Here is a 16316-nt window from a genome sequence, read left to right as displayed (position 1 = left end):
ACACACTTGCCATCGGCGCTCCAAAATACGGACTCCGAGAGCTGATGGATCCCACCCCATGAACATTCCTCTCGCTATACAAATGCTCGCCACAATAACAATAACAGTAGACGAAGGCACAAACCAAGAGCACACAGGCAAGCAGAAAAGCAACTGGAACCCGGCGTTCCATTTCCGTGAGGTATACCATCAACAAAACTCGCAAGACAACACCATGTTCGAGTACAACATCTCCTTCACCGTCCCCGTAAACCCGCCGAGTGCAGACATCCTGCTCAGCGCCGCCGAGCTCTGGACAGGGATCCTGCGCGTCGCAGCAACCCCGCAGGAGTACGCGCCCTACGTGTCGAAATGCGAAGTGCTCAGTGAGAATGGCCACGCCCTCGAGCGCAAACTCACTATGGCCAGCGGAGCCGTGCACAAGGATGACGGCGAGGTGATGTTCCAGGATGTCTGGGTGGCGGATAACCTGATGGTACGTGTTCCTTCACCGCGGGGGTCGTGGGGTGGAGGGGTGGAGGGGGGCAAGGGGGCGGGCGGCCCGCTCCTTGGATAGGGTAGGGTAGATGGCCTCAATTCAAGATGCAGACGCAGCCATCCAATACATTTTGCTGCAATCTCTGCAGCGGGGGAGGGGGTGGCGTCGAGTTCCATCCTGCAGCAGCTCATTATTCCCGTTTTGTCGAGTGCTCAAAAGTTGGAACAGGGGCTGCCGTGACTCTCAAGACCCTACTTTACCACTGCCACCCCTGTTGTGCCCCAAGGTCCTCCGTATGCTAGTGCTTATTCTTCTTGACGTGCAGGTGGAAGCAACGACGAAAGGCACCGGGGCGCGGACGACCTTCCTGCTCTCGTACAATGGGACGGCGGAGGTGAGCCCGGCATCCACGGATGTGAGTTTCACGGTGATCTATGAGCTTAAGCTGGAAGGGGTAGAGGGAGGGAGCGGAGAGGCGCAGCGGATCCAGAGGGAATACCCTGAGTTAGCGAGGAAGGCATGTACGTCGACGGTGGAACAGATTCGTCAGAAGAAGCTTGATGGACGGCTGAAGGATTGGGCTGGGGCTGAAGAACACGGGAAATCGGCACAGGGAGATCAGCTATCGTTCAGGTAGATCGAATAGAAAACAAGCCGAGACTGCACGCGGTTCTCGGCGTGTGTCAGCAACTACTAGATGCTATCGTGAGATTGGGTTTGGCCAAGTCGGAGACGGACGAAGGATGTCCAATGACCAGGCGATAGAACCAATCAAGTCTGGTCTATGCTTACTTTACCTAGGTATACTAGGGAGTTCTCCCCTGTCGAAAGTGGGGTGTACTCTGGCCAGCCTATACAGAAAGCAAGTTAGAGTAGTAGGCAGTCTCGACCATCCACTGGGGTGTTGGTCGGTGAACAATCGAGAGACTTGCTTACTGTAATCTATTACATGCAGAGAGTAGGTTACATTGTCCATTCGAGATCCCCACTTGGGGAAGATGTGCGTTGCCCTATAGTGCCCTATAGAGTGGACCCTGCAATGGCTGGGGCTCCCTTAACAGCGCCCGGAATCCCACATAATACTGTAGATGAGTGAGCTTGCGTGAACCTGGAGAACAATGTCGCCATCGCCAGAGCAGCCAGGGACAGGAAGGAAGCTTCGCTCCGCCTGCGATTCCTGCCATCGCTCCAAAACACGATGCTCGGGCGGCGCCCCATGCGAGCGGTGCAAGGTATACTTGACTCCCTGCAGATACAGCGTGTCTGTGCGGACTGGAAAGCCCAAGGGCTCCAAGTGCCGCAAGACCATCGAGCGCGAGCAGAGGGCTGCTGCGGCTGCAGAGGCCGAATTGGCAATCTCGAATGACACGACAGACTCTTCTTCCCCAGCGTGGCCCCGCGTGCCTTCTCCCCCGCCATCTGGGTCTACCGTTGCATTGCTGGACTCTGCCGCCAACGCACACGCTGGCAGTCTAGGTAACGACAACAACGCCATCCCGGATGATTGGTTGATCTCTGCTTTCCAGGACCCCGGTTTATTCCCCGGCGAGTTGTCAATCCCATGGCTCAATCTGGATACCGTGCCATGCACCAGTCTACCCAGCACTGAACCTCTCCCAGCAGCTACAGCGTCCGACCTCGATACATCATGGCTCCCAACACAGGAAACCATCTTCTCCACGGAATCAACAACCTCGTCGACGTCCTCCTCGGCAACAACACTGCATTCCATTCCGACATGTATTTGTCTGAGCACCCTGGCCGCCCTCGCCAGCCGCGACCCCTTACCACCATCTGCCTCCTGCCAATACGACGTGATGCTCGTCCTGGTGCGCGACTTTTGTGACGCCTGCTGCTCCTTCTCCCGGTGCCCTTTCTGCCCGAAGGACCTAGGCAGCATGAGTCTTACCGTGATAACACTCCGGATCCTGGTTTCGTCACTTGAGAGCGCCACCGCGCACCTCGCTCACACCCGCACGCGCTGCAGAGCGACAACATCAGCCTCAACATCAACATCAACATCAACGTCAACAACAGGCACATGCACCCCTCGCGTGGCAGCTAGTCCCAGCGCAAACGCCGCTGACTTTAGCGGTCTCAGGGCCATTCCGGCAAGTTCAAGCTCAAGCTCAGCTTCCACCACGAAGCCCGGCATCCGCTTCCAACTGGGCCTTTACGAAAACCAGGGACCTGGAGACGACGGGGAGGAGAACACGGCGGTTCTCGGCGTCTTGATCCAGCATAACGTGCGGCGGCTGCTGGGCGCGTGCTGGCCCATTTGGGAACTGCTTCGCGGGCTGCAGGAGAAATTGGTGCCGGAAGTAGGGGGAGGGGGAGGGGCCCCGAAGGCCGCGATGGGGATGGGAATAGGAACTATATCAACGGCGGAATTTGCAGGGTTGAGCAGGGGGTTGATAGAGTCGCAGAATCGGCTCTGTGCGTTGCTGACAGAGTGAATCTTACAGAGTGAATCTTACAATGGAATTCTTTCGTGGCGCATCTGTATATGTTCTGCTCATGTCGTTTCGATCTCTTTGCTCTGTCGCTGAGTTATGCTAAAAGGTAGGGCCCTTGGATTCCTCTTCCTCTTCCTCCTTCTGTCATTGTGATTGTGATGGAAGTAGGCTAGTTTTCTCCTTCTTCTCCTTCTCCTTCTCGACCTCTTCCTCGCTTTCATCCCAAACCCACACCCACCCCATCAACCCCAACCCCCTCTCAAGCCTCCTCAACCCCTCAACAAGCACCCACCACGGCACCGCGAACGTAACCCGAAACCATCCCGGCTCGCTCGCAAAATACCCCCTCCCGGCCGCAACAGAGATCCCCGCTTCATCCAGCCTATCATTCACAGCGTCTTCCTCCTGCCAGGACGTTGCATTCCTGCCGAGCTTTGCCCAGATATACACCCCCGCGTCTGGCTCGACAAAGGGGATAGAGTGGAAGCGCAGAAAGTCGGTTATTAGTGCTGCGGATGCGATTAGGGAGTCCCGGTTCGAGGATAGTAGGTGTGTGAGGGTGTCGGGGGAGGAGAGCAGGGATGTCAGGACTAGAGAGGTGAATGTTGAGACCCGCGAGTGGTTTGTTATTGATTGAGAGAGGCGGAGGATGGGGTTTGCTTGGGTTATTGAGAAGCCCTGGTTTGGACCTGTTAGTTCTGGCTGAACTCAATTGGGCGGGTATGGGTAAGGTAGGGCTAACATACAAGTCTCAACCCGCTACTCCCCAGATCCTTGCTGATACTGTAGAGAGTGCAGACGCGGGACGGGGACACGCCCAAATCATCAAGATCAAGGCTTAGCACGGAGACAAACGGCGTGGTCGTGGTAAGTGTTGACAACGCGTAAATCTCATCCGAGATAAAGAAGAGGTTATGCCGCTCCGCAAATTGAAGCAGTGCCTGTAGGATTTCAACGGGGTATATACTACCAAGCGGGTTGTGCGGGTTGCACAGTAAAATGGCCCGAACGGTATACTTTGCCTCGCGCAGACTGGATTCGTATGCGGCGATGTAGCCCTCGACGAGTCTTTCGATGGGCATATCTGCTTTGAGCAGTGGAGTCCGAACATGCACTTCTTGCACGTTGGTGCGGAGGACAAAGCTTGTGTCGAAGCCGCCTGGCAGAGTTGTACTTGTTAGCTTCTGTTACTTGATAGTCTAAGAATATTACGTATGGAGGGGCTGGTGCATACCCCAATACGGCGTCTCAATCAGCACTCCTTCCCCCTGATCACAAACATCATACAGCACATTCTCGAGCAGGGAGCTCACGCCCGCCCCCGAAACAATATGCTCCGGTAAGACAGGGACTTTGGCCTTGAGAAATCGATTGAAGAATCCCGCTGCAGCGCGCAATAGCTCCGGGTCACCACCTAAGCCATCGGCGTAGGAGAGATGCCGCGTCGCCAGGTCCCGCTTGAAGATGTCCTTGTAGAGCTCGACGAGGTCATCGCGTACTACCCAGTTTTCGGCGGTCATCAGGTTGATTCGCTCGCCCTGCGCCCGTAGCCTGGAGACCTGGCGCATGTGCTTCGTTTGAAACCAGGATACATTGCGCTGGGCACGGGGGACCAGGTGCGTAGGACTGCTGGTGGTGCCATTAGAGGAGAAATCGGTGCTGGTAGGGCTTTGGGTTGGTGGGGGTGTCATGGTGGTGTTTTGGGTGTTGCGCACTTCAGTCGTCGCGAAGCACGAAGGATGTTTAGAAGCTGCTTGACTGGGCCGGGTTTGATCCATAAACAGCAGATATTCGAGAAACTGTAGATACCTACTCTTGAGAGATTCTCGAGACAGTCCTCAGACACTGTTCCGGTGGTGGGCACCGATGCAGCGTGGCATGGGGGTGGTACCTAGGTCGTTTCGGACGCCGAAAAAGATTGCACCAGTTGCTGCAGGTCATGAATTGGCATCATTGCCATACTTAACTATAGCAAGATTTTGCACGTAGACAAATACTCAAGCCGCTCGTGAATGTGGAATATCCAACTCCCATTTCGGCATCCGAATGTCCACCTATCCATAAAAGGGGTTCCGCGAGGAAGCACATGTGCAGCGGAAAAACAAACTGATCTTGGCGAATACATACGGTATACCGAGTGACAACGAAATGGCGCAGTCAAGCATGTCGCAAGCGTTGCGCATCCTCAAAGAAGTCCCTTTGATCGGTCAGCAGGCCTAGCCTAGGGATAGACCCTACCTACCGTACCAACCCTAATCGATCAGCAGATGGACACAATGACTTCCCCTACATGATCCGCGGCTGGCTTAGGAACAACATTGACAATCACAGAGATGTCCTCTATGACATGCCCATAGGCCACACAGACATCAAGCGTATCCAGCAAGGCTGTCTAGGCGGGCAGTTCTGGAGCGCATATGTTCCCTGGTACATACACTTCATCCCTTTGTAGATCCTCTGCACCATTCTTACCTGCGGCGTGCCCAGTCCCAAACCAGGAAAGCAAGCAGACGAACTACAGCAGACATTACAGCAGATCGATGTCATCCATCGCCTCATCGAGACTTTCCCAGATGTCCTGCGCTTCGCCGCATCGGCCGACGAGATTTGGAGCTGTTTCCGGACTGGCCGCGTAGCCAGCCTTATTGGCGTCGAGGGCCTGCATCAGATTGGCGATAGCCCCGCGGCGCTGAGGATGTTGTACCGGCTTGGTGTGCGCTACGTGACACTGACTCACAACTGTCATAATTGGTGGGCTGATGCTGCGGTATGATTTGCTCTTATCTATTCACTTTCCCCTTCGGACTACCGTTGCTTTGGATGGCGTGGGCTGTATATTGATCCTTACATCCTATATCTAGAATATATCCCCACCGCTGCACGGCGGTCTATCAAAGGACGGAGAGAAAATGGTACGCGAGATGAATCGGATTGGGATGTACGCTTGCCTTACCACAACCTCACCATACTGTAACTGACGAACAAAAACAAAAACAAAACAGGATAATCGACCTCTCGCACACCTCGCACGAAACCCAGTCCCAAGTTTTGCAGCTCTCTGAAGCACCAGTCATCTACTCCCATTCCTCAATGTACGTACACCACCATTCATCCCCCTCTCCCTCCCTCCCATCCAAATCCCTGACAGACCTAACCGAAGCAGATACACATTAACCCCCCACGCGCGCAACACAACAGACTCTAACCTCAACCTCCTCGCTTCCAAAAACGGCCTGATCATGATCTCCTTCCTGCGCGGGCTCACAACTCCCGACAGCGCCGACGCTACATTACCAGCAGTCCTCGACCACATCCTCTACGCGGGGGAACGGATAGGTTACGACCACGTCGGTATAGGCTCGGACTTTGACGGCATGCTTACGGGGCCTGAGGGGTTAAGTGATGTATCGTGTTACCCGGCTCTTGTGGCGGGGTTGTTGGAAAGGGGCGTTGACGAGGGGGATGTGAAGAAGGTGTTGGGGTTTAATGTTATTAGGGTTTTGAGGGAGGTGGAAGAGGTAAAGGGGAGACTTGAGAAGGCGGGACGGGGGGAAGACAGGCGAGGAATGGAGGTGCTGAGCGATGAGATTGAGGAGGTTTGGGATGAGGAGTTGAAGGGTATATTGGTTGCTGAGAGGGAGAGAAGGCGTGTAATATGATGGTAGATATGATGAAATCTAGTCTTGTTTGTGGCTGAACTTTTCATTCTAATATGCGAGACTTGTAGCGCTCTGAAGAGACGCTGCCATGTTTTCTAGTGTAGCCTAGGGCTCATGGCTACGTGTGGTATAGTGGGGTAATTAGTAGGCTGCTTTATGCTCTGTGTTCTACGGAGTAGTGAAGTGGCATTTTTGATATTCTACATGTTTACAGGTAGTCTGGTTAGTTGATATACTAGCTAGATTCGGGGACTATAATAAAAGAAGCCAGAGACGGGGAATACTGTATCCATTTCCTGGTTTAATACCGTGTCCATTTCTAGCTATGCTCAAACTACACCCATGCAGACGAGGAGTACCTAGGTCAGTCTCGCGCAAAGAAACTCCGCCAGCCCCTGCGCACTCGGATACTGGAAAAACGAACAGATATCCACCTCCAATCCAACCCTCTTCAACTGCCTCTGCAACCTCCACACAGCAAGCGAGTTCCCGCCATTATCGAAGAACGACGTCGCAGAGGGGAACCCAGCCACGGGAACATCCAGACAGCTCGCCATTTCCCTTGCCAAAATACTCACCAGACGATTACAGAATTCCTCTCGAGCGCCCTGCGTGAGCGTCATGGCACCCTCACCAGACAGGGACGTATTGCGCCTACCGAGTCGGGCGTGGATCTCCGGTCTGGAAAGACCATCTGATAACCCTGTTAATACGGTATACAGCCCCTCCTCAATAACTTGGATCGTGGAATCCTCGATCTGGGTATGGTCGTACTCAATGCGAAGGATCCAGTCGCCGCTTTCGAGCTCAGTCCACTCGAACATAAGGAGGAACTTGGCACCGGAAGAATAGGCCATTTCGCGCCTTGTCGTGGCCCCCTCGATATTGAGACAGTCTTCCACTGCGCCCTTGAGGTGGAAGGTAACCATTGTTTCGAAGATAGGGTGCTGCTCGATCGTGCGTGGGAGGCGGAGGGCATGCAGAATCTGCTCGAAGGGTGCGGCGTGGCAGAGGGCCGTCTGGCATGACTGGCGGGTTGAGCTTAGGAGGGTGGATATGTCTGCGTCTGCGGGCGTTGTGATGCGCAGCGGGAGACGGTCCAGGAAGAGGCCAACGGAGGATTGCTCGAGGTCGTGGGACCGATTTGCCCAGGGTGAGCCGAGCACGAGGTCGTTTGTTCCGGCGAGCCATTGGAGGATTTGGGCGACGGCTGTGACGACGAGTTGGTGCTGGGTCATGCCGTGCTGTTTGCCTAGGGCTAGGAGGCGGGTTACATTGGGGCCGTGGAAATGGGAGAGGCGCGAGCGGCCTTCGAAAGTCAGTCGTTTGCCGGGTTGACGGGGAATGTAGAGCTGCTTGGGGGCGCCGGAGAGATAGTGAGTCCAGAATTTCTGGTCTTCGGGGGAGATCTTGTGAGACCATGCTGGGGATTGGGTGTATGCCCATCGTTCGCCTTTCAGGAGAGTAGAGCCCGAGTAGACGGCTGATATGTCGCGGAGCAGGTTCTGGACGCTGTTGAGGTCAGCCACTGCATGGCTTGTGACTATTAGGAGGGTATTCCGGTGCAGGAAGACGCGGATGAGCTCGTCTCGCGCAAGGTCAAAGCCACTGTCTATCTCCTCTTCCGTGTCTAGGTCGTCGCACTGCTGGACCTGTGGAGGACTTTTGCGAAAGATTCGGTAGGGCCCGTCACACGTCTCGATGAAATTGGTTCGAAAGGCCTTACGGTGTGCAAGAGCCGTATCAATCGACCGGACAAGGAGTGAGCGGTCAAAGTGGCCGTCTAGATGGAGAAGTACAGGGATGTTGAAGGCCCGGACATCCGAAGCAACATGATATTGGAACCATGTCTGTCGCTCCAAGGGCGACAGAAGATTCTCAGACATGATTTCGAGATTGACGGCTGCGACTGCCGGAGTTGATGCAAGAGGCTCTTCCTTCTTCCGACACCGTATCAGCTCCATTTGACTGTCCAGAGTGGGATTCTGGATAATATCGCTGATAGAGATGGGGAGGCCAAAGTGCTTCCCAAGCCGTGAAGCCAACATGATCTGTAGGATCGAGTGTCCACCAAGAGTCAGAAAATCGGCGTCCTCTGCCAGCGTGGTGCATTTATCCAGGCGCAAGATCTCCTTCCAGATCCTTCCAACCTGATCTGCTATACAGTCGCTGTCAGAAACATCTGAAGCGCCGTTTTTCTCACGTGGTGCCAGCGTCGTCATCTCCTCCAGCTTCTGATAGTCCACTTTCCGGTTTGCAGTCCAGGGGAACGACTCCAGCGGCGTAATCACCTGCGGCACCCAACTCGGCTGCAGGGCCTCACGGAGTCGGTGCTGTAATCGAGTCACGTTGATCGTCCTGGGCATGACAAAGGCAACGAGCGTCTCGTTGACCACCAGCACCGCTGCCTGCGTGAGCATCGGCTCCTCCATCTGCATCCTCTGCTCCACGGCGCCCAGTTCAACGCGGTACCCGCGCACCTTGACCTGCCGATCAATGCGCCCTATGTAGACAATCTCCTTCTCTTCACTCCAGTACCCATAGTCTCCAGTGCGGTACATGCGCTCGCCAGGGTGCCAGGGGTCTGCAACAACCCGGGAAGCCGTTTTCTCCTCGTCGCCGAGGTATCCGCGCATCACCTGCTGCCCTGCAAGAATAATCTCCCCGACTTCACTGCCCGTAACGGGCGTCAAGTCCGGCGTGAGGATGTACATGCGGGCTGTACGTATCGCACGCCCAATCGTGACCATTTGGCCAGGCACAAGCTTGGTAAACGACGTGCAGATCGAACACTCTGCGGGCCCATACGCATTGTAAAATTCTCGGCCACAGGCCCAGCGGTCCACTAACCCGGGCGTAACGGGTTCGCCAGTGGCATAGACCATGCTGAGATTGGGGTAGTCTGCAGGATCCAAGACGCTGAGGACGGAGGGCGTGATGGTTGCGACGTCGACCTTTCCAAGCGTCGCGAGCGGGTTCGTCGGATCGCGCAAGACAAGCGTGCCGCCGTGCAAAATGGCAGAGAAGATCTCGTTGGCGCAGTAGTCGAATGCAGGCGACATGAACTGGGCAATGCGCTTGCCGGGCTGGCTGAACATGGTCGCCTCTGGGTTCGACTGCAGCGCTAACAGGCCCCTGTGGCTGATTGGGACACCCTTTGGTACGCCTGTCGTTCCCGAGGTATATACAATGAGGGCATCCTTGTTGGGCTCTTCGCGTGGTGGATGTTGGCGGTTTTCAGCCCCGCGGGCCACGAGTTCGTCGACAAGTGCGAGTGTGAGATCTGGCAGGTCGAGCTTCGCTGAGCTGAGTGACTTGGTGTTCGGAATCAGGAGAACAGTCGCACCGCTACGCTTGTAGACCGACACTTTTCGGGCCATGGGATACACTGGGTCTAGTGGGCAGTAGGCGGCGCCGCTCTTCAAGATGCCTAGAATGCCGACAACCCAGTTCAAGGAGCCGTCGGCGTGAATGGCAATGACGTGAGCGTTGGGAATGGTATCTGCAATATGAGCTGCCACGATATTCGACTGGCGGTCCAACTCGGCGTACGTCAGGTGGTTTCCATCTGGGTCCTCGACCGCAGTCAAGCTTGCATACTTGTCCACAGAGGTATGGAATGCAGAGACTAGGCTCCCTCCCTGCCCTTCAGCTCGGTCAGGCTCTATGGACGACGTACTTTCAACCTCTCCAGCTGCAACCGCGCGCTCCGGCTTCACCAGAGCAGACAGCGTGGTTAGAAACATGGTAGCCAGTCTCTTTGCGGTTCCCACCTCGTGCGAAGACGGGTTATATACCAGTCGAAACCGCGCATCTTCATCAATAAGCAGACTAAGCGGAAAAGCCGTGTTCTCGAAGAACCGGCTCCTAAGCGGTGCAATGACCTCCTCGACGACCGGAAAGTCATACTGCGTCGCAACAAGCGACCGCACGCGGTACCCAATCTGCTCGGGCGAGCACCACGCATAAGCGCTGACATTGGCTATCTGCTGCAGTGTTTCTTGTAACTCCTGCTCTACCGATGTCCACTTGTCGAGCTTGCGTACTAACGGCAGAACGGACATGAAGGGGCCCACGGCATCCGCGTACTCGGGCAGCGCCTCTCTGCCGGAAAACACCGCGCCAAAGGTCACAGTGGGCGCGTTGTAAAATTTCCGGAGCGTGACTGCCCATGCTGTGTAGTAGACCGTTGCCAGTGTGACTTTGCAGTCTGCGGCGAGTTGCAGCAGAGGCTGGATGCCGGGTGCATGCTCAAAGCGGACCTCGCGAGCGAGGTAGGGCATGTCAATCGAGGGGGGAAGGACATCTTTGGTCTCCTTGGCCCTAGCAGACGATCCCACACCAGCAAGGTAGGTCTGCCAGAACCGACGAGCCTCTTCATCACGCCGCTTCTGCAACGCAAGCAAGTTCGATGCCCCCTCCAAAAAGGACGATCGAGCAATGAGCGGCTCTCCTATCAGGGCGTGTTGCACTTGCGCAAGCACAAAGCCAAGAGAGTAGCCGTCTAGCAGCGAGTGATGGACCGTCCATTCAACGGTGACTTCGCTCTGCTCTGCTGCCTCGGTGCTGGTAGGGGTGTACTTGTGGAAAACCAGACGCATGCCGAGCCCAACGGCTAGATCAGAAGGCGCAGCCATGGCCGCATCGTAATCGCTGCGTCGAAAATACTGTTTCTCGAGCGGGGCGTGGATAGGTCTTGCATGGGCAATCTGGACGCCAGAACCGACATCCAATGTGACTTCTGTGCGGAAAATGGGCTCGAAGAGAGAGACCTGTTGCCATGCCTGGCAGACTTTCTCGCCTTCGGCTAGGGGGTAAGAAAGGCGGAATTGGTTGGTGTTTGCGCCGTCGTTTATGCAGGTTGGTGCGCTGAGCTCGAGCTGTACTGTCGTCAGGGGTGCGAATTTGATATGCTCTGGCAGGGGATCATCGAGCTGTAGATACTCTGCAACACCTGTGCGAAGCGCGGATAGCGTGTCCATCTCTTGATTGTCGCCGCTCGGCTCTGGCTGGCTTGTCTGTGACGTTGATTCCGGATTAGAGCAGACATATTCGATGATGCCATTGAGTGTTTGGTAAATGTAGACGTCGCGGGTGATGAGTGAAACCCCTTTTTCCCGGCATAGCGAAGTAAGCCGTAAAGCCATTAGAGAGTTCCCTCCCATCTCGAAGAAGTTGATATCTCTGGGACTGACCGGGACGCCTAGTCCGAGAGCCGTGTAGAGACATTCAGCAATAACCTGGTCCACTGAGGGTTGTTGGGTCCCGTTCGTAGCCCTAGCAGTAGAGGACAGTGCGTTTGCCTCGCCCGCTCCAGCCCGAAGAGCCTGCTTCTCCTGCAGCAAGGCCTCGATTGCCTTGGTATCAATCTTGCCATTCGCAGACAAAGGGAACTCGCGCACACCATACATTAAATCCGGAGTATGAAAGGCAGAAAGATGCCCCTGTGCTTCTGATTTCAGCCCGCCCAAATCCGCCGTTTCAGGCGTCACAAGAGCAACTAGCTGACTCCTTATCATGGCCGCGTAGACGTCTGTCACTCCGTAGCCGCCTCCCATGACTCGCAAGGGCTCCTCCACCTCAGCAGGGAGATTAACGAGGAACCCGCGATTCTTCACCGTGCGATCGCTTCTGCCACGGAACTCGACGACGAGCAGGCCGTCATTGCGACGGACCCAGCGGCCCTGGTCACCCGTGCGATAGGCCCGAGTACCGCGCCAGGTAATGAAGCGCTCGGCCGTCAGCGTCGGGTTCTTGTAGTAGCCATTTGCAAGCCCGATTCCGGTAATGACGACCTCGCCTTCTTCGCTGTTCTCGACTTGTTCGATGGGGGTAAGGTCTGGCCGGAGGAGGTATACTGTGCCCTTTGGCATTGAGATGCCAATTATACTGCTGTTCACCTGCCCCGTATCCTGTGACCTCTCCACCACCTGCATAAGTGAGGCGCAGGTGGTCTCAGTTGGGCCGTATGCGTTCAAGATGCGAACGCCGTGATCGAGCCATGCAGCGAGCAGGGAAGTTGACGGTGTTTCTCCGCCCAACAAGACGGTATGAATCGATGGATAACCGTCTGGGATGGCGGATGGTAGAGGAAGTGTAGCAAGGATTGAAGGCGTCGAAGCGCTAATAGTGCAACTCTGTGCCTTTTCGTAGAGATTGTCCATTGTCGCAGGGACGACTGTGCCAGAGTTCCCTAGTATGGAGAAAAGCATGCCTGTTGATGCTATAGAGGCCCAGAAAGTCAGCTTCACATCGCTTTTGGCTGATGGAATGTGCCCTACCTACCATCGAACGCCACTGACAGAATGTGGAGGACTTGATCACCGGACTGTACATCCATGTTGAATGGACTCGTTTGTGCGTAGGATGCTACCGCGCGGTGCGGTATCAAGACACCCTTTGGCTTTCCAGTGCTGCCACTAGTGAAAATCAGACAGCATACATCGTCTGGTTTTATCTGAATGCTATCTAGAGCTTTATCGTAATTACCACCGCAGTCTTCGACGAGAGGCGTCAGATCAGGCAGATCCCTTGGAAGATGTATAACATTATGCCGGTCACTCTCGAACGGGGCAGGTGTCGTGTTTATCATAAATCGGGTCTCCACGGCATCGACAACAGTCTGTATTCGCTCTGGTGACCAAGTTCCACGATCCATAGGGACATAACAGGCACCGGCCTTGAGAATGGCCAGCAGAGCAACGAGGTTGTATGTGCCGTGTTCCGTGAGTAGCAGTACTGCGTCTCCGCGCTGGACTCCTTTCCGCCGCAAAGAATATGCCGCGCGAGACGAAGCTAGATCAAGGGCTTCATAGGTGAGGGAAGCCGTCTCATGGTCAACTGCGAGCATGTGAGGTGTACGGCGCACAGAACGAGCAAACAGCTCGCAGACGTCGTAGGTCCATCGGGTCATCGTTGCCGAGGATGTGATAGCGGAAATCCAAAAATGGAACAAATAAAATCAAGACGTGATAGATCACATATGATTATCCTATATGATAGAGCTAGGGCAGAATTGGACGCGGAAATCGGGTTGGTTTCTATACCCCCAGCGCCACAGGACCGGTTCTTCAGCCATTGAGCCGCCTTCCCCCAAGCTGCTGGATGGATCTTCCCGAGTGCAGAACAAACTGCTATCTCCGAATATCTGGGGCTAATTCCGCATGGAGAATGGGGTCCAAATCCTGCTCTCCTGACAGTGCGCGTTGGTCGCCGAAAAATCGGACCCCGGTCTCTATTCAGTGGCGAACGCCGCCATTTCATGATATAGCGGCGGTAATGGCCAAGCGTGCGACGAAGCCTTACAGACCTAGGTTGTTGCACTTCCCCCCCCTCCCCCCCCTGTCCCTCATCCTACCTGTAACTGCATGCTTTGCTATGTCTCGAATCCTCGTGGGAGCCTCATGTCTCCTTGCAGCGGTTGCTCTTTGGGCTGCCCTGCCGTTGCTGCTCTCGATAACCATTGATGTATGTCTAATCCTCTGCATCCGGCTGTCAACGCTGCTTATTGCTTTCCACTAACAAAATGCTATACTTAGACATGGCTACGCTGGAAATACCCCCTCCCCAGTTCCCAGGGGGGAACTCCTCTCCCCCGAGCCCGCTACACATGGCCCAACGGCCAAGGCACAGAGAAATTCTTCAACGGCCGCTCAGCGGCTCGCGAGTGGCGCCGCCACTGGGGTCCAATGTACCAGATCTGGACTGGCTGGACTCCCGAGATGTACATCCATCTAACTCATGGTTACCCCATCTACAATGTGCTAAATTGGCTAACACACGCCGCAAACAGCGTAATAACCACCCCCTCCCACGCAAAGCAGTTCTTCCGCACCTCGCACCACCACATCAAAGCCGCAAACAACAACTCCGGTTGGCTCTTCGGCGAGGTTCTGGGCGTTTGCGTCGGGCTCCTAAGCGGGAAAGACTGGAAGCGCGTGCGCGCCCATGTCGAAGAGCACTTCTCGCATCCCTCGGCGACGACTTATACGGCTGACTTTGTCGCCCTGGCGCGGGGGTACCTCCGGACCACGTTTCTCGCGGGCGCTGAACAGAGTTCTAGCGTCAAGGGAGGAGTCATCGTTGAGCCGGCGAAGGCGTTGCAGTTTTTCCCGTTCTTTGGCGTCGCGCAGACACTGTTTGGGCCGTTGAGTCCGGAGCAGAAGAGGCAGCTTGAGGGGCTTGCGCCGGTGAGGGAGGAGTTGTTCAAGGAGGTTATTCGCGGGGGGATCAATCGGTTGTCTATTGCGCCTTTGCTGAGTTCTAGGGGGGCAAGGCTTTTGGAGGAGTTCCAGGGGCAGTGGGAGAGGTTTGTGGGGGATGCTTATGAGAAGGCAGTGGGGATAGATCTTGCGTCGCCGCCCTTGGTTGCAGGTCTTTGGGCGGCATATAAGTCTGGAGGGATTACGAAGCGAGAGGTATGCCTGGGTTTCCCAGAGTAGTCTACGGTCCCATAAACTGGGGAACGCTAACATATACCCTGGTACCAGTGCCTGCAAACCCTAGACGAATCCCTCTATGCCAACCTCGACGTGACAACGCACGCGATATCATGGAACATCCTCCTCCTCGCGCAGCATGAATGGGCTCAGACAGAACTGCGGAAAGAAGTCCTCGCGGCGAGGGAGAATCACCTGTCGCAGCCATACGAGAAGTACATCGACCGCGAGGATACGTTCCTCGCAGCTTGTGTGTTGGAGTCGTCCCGCCTGAAACCAATCTTGCGTACGTACCGCCTGCTCTATTTTCCTTTACAGCGAATGCATTGCTGACGCATTTGCTCGTCGGTAACTAGCATTCTCTAATCCGGAGGCTGCACCTGAAGACCAGTACATAGACGACTATCTCATCCCCCGGAATGTATGTCCTCACTCTCACACCTCAGATCTATGCCAATACCATCCTAACAAAGAAAAAAAAGACCAACGTCATCGTCGACTCCCAAGCAATAAATATCGACAATCCATTCTGGATCAACGGGAAAACATATAACCCCAAGCGGTTCGCGGGTTTAAAGAAATCAGACGTATGTCTACCCCCCCCCCTCCCCTATTCCGCCCACAAACCTTGTCCGTCAGCACTAACCAGGATTCAATATCCAAGATCCGATATAACCTCTGGCGCTTCGGATTCGGTCCTCGCCAGTGCCTTGGCAAGCATGTTGGCGAGAGATTACTGAGGGCCATCACGGCGGAGATTATTCGGCGGTATGTGATTTCCGTGCCGGGGGGTGAGAAGGTGGAGATGGGGAAGTTGCAGAGTGAGAGTTGGGTTGGGCTGTCGACTGCTAGGATTGAGTGTGTATTGGTATAGACGTGAACTAGGATATTCAAGAGAAAAATATATCGTGCAGCGATCAGCTTCCTTGAAATCACTTGAAGCATAGATATCCTAACGTCCCACGCATGACCATGTATGCAAATGGCTGAATCTGCGTGTAAGTAAAAGAAACCTAGGTGGCATCGAAGCTCTCAAAGAGTAGGTAGGAATGCAAATGTACCTAGAAGTTTTTGTAGCCGGAGTCCGGGCAGTCTCCTTTGAATGACCCTACCAGGTCTACCCATTCACCCATGCAGCCCTGGGGTTGAAGTATTATCAATGGTTTCTGACATCATCTGGAGGCTGCGAATGCTGTGAATAACGAGGACTACATAAGAATACAATGGGTATGTATGGAGGAAAGCGGAGGTCTGGACCTGGAGGCCCTCGGTTAAAAGTGTGTAT

At 54.9% G+C, this 16316-nt stretch overlaps 5 protein-coding genes across 5 annotated transcripts; 3 read left to right on the top strand and 2 right to left on the bottom strand.

Moving 5' to 3' along the window:
* Positions 1-58: 58 nt before the first annotated feature.
* Positions 59-2934, top strand: BDV14DRAFT_195801 (SRPBCC family protein; the record flags this gene model as incomplete). Its single annotated transcript, XM_073772294.1, has 3 exons — positions 59-475; positions 804-1111; positions 1731-2934. 3 exons carry the CDS (start codon positions 59-61, stop codon positions 2932-2934), a joined length of 1929 nt encoding a protein of 642 aa, XP_073632499.1.
* Positions 2935-3078: 144 nt separating this feature from the next.
* Positions 3079-4625, bottom strand: gliI (aminotransferase gliI; the record flags this gene model as incomplete). The annotated part of the gene is made up of 3 exons (XM_073772293.1): positions 3079-3612; positions 3681-4093; positions 4169-4625. The coding sequence occupies 3 exons, from the start codon at positions 4623-4625 to the stop codon at positions 3079-3081; spliced, it is 1404 nt and encodes a 467-aa protein (XP_073632498.1).
* A 472-nt stretch (positions 4626-5097) lies between these two features.
* gliJ (dipeptidase gliJ) lies at positions 5098-6628 on the top strand (the record flags this gene model as incomplete). The annotated part of the gene is made up of 6 exons (XM_073775745.1): positions 5098-5140; positions 5202-5361; positions 5422-5701; positions 5796-5872; positions 5937-6026; positions 6098-6628. The coding sequence occupies 6 exons, from the start codon at positions 5098-5100 to the stop codon at positions 6591-6593; spliced, it is 1146 nt and encodes a 381-aa protein (XP_073632497.1). The 3' UTR covers positions 6594-6628.
* Positions 6629-6952: 324 nt separating this feature from the next.
* gliP (nonribosomal peptide synthetase gliP) lies at positions 6953-13506 on the bottom strand (the record flags this gene model as incomplete). Its single annotated transcript, XM_073775744.1, has 3 exons — positions 6953-7267; positions 7307-12816; positions 12879-13506. 3 exons carry the CDS (start codon positions 13504-13506, stop codon positions 6953-6955), a joined length of 6453 nt encoding a protein of 2150 aa, XP_073632496.1.
* Positions 13507-13970: 464 nt separating this feature from the next.
* Positions 13971-15905, top strand: gliC (cytochrome P450 monooxygenase gliC; the record flags this gene model as incomplete). The annotated part of the gene is made up of 6 exons (XM_073772292.1): positions 13971-14060; positions 14132-15010; positions 15083-15317; positions 15388-15452; positions 15514-15618; positions 15696-15905. The coding sequence occupies 6 exons, from the start codon at positions 13971-13973 to the stop codon at positions 15903-15905; spliced, it is 1584 nt and encodes a 527-aa protein (XP_073632495.1).
* Positions 15906-16316: the final 411 nt, after the last annotated feature.

This window comes from Aspergillus stella-maris, assembly GCF_047715825.1.
Source record: "Aspergillus stella-maris strain CBS 113639 unplaced genomic scaffold BDV14scaffold_4, whole genome shotgun sequence".
Classification (NCBI taxonomy): domain Eukaryota; kingdom Fungi; phylum Ascomycota; class Eurotiomycetes; order Eurotiales; family Aspergillaceae; genus Aspergillus; species Aspergillus stella-maris.
The sequence above is the reverse complement of the archived record's forward strand: the minus strand, read 5'-3'. Positions and strand labels throughout refer to the sequence as shown.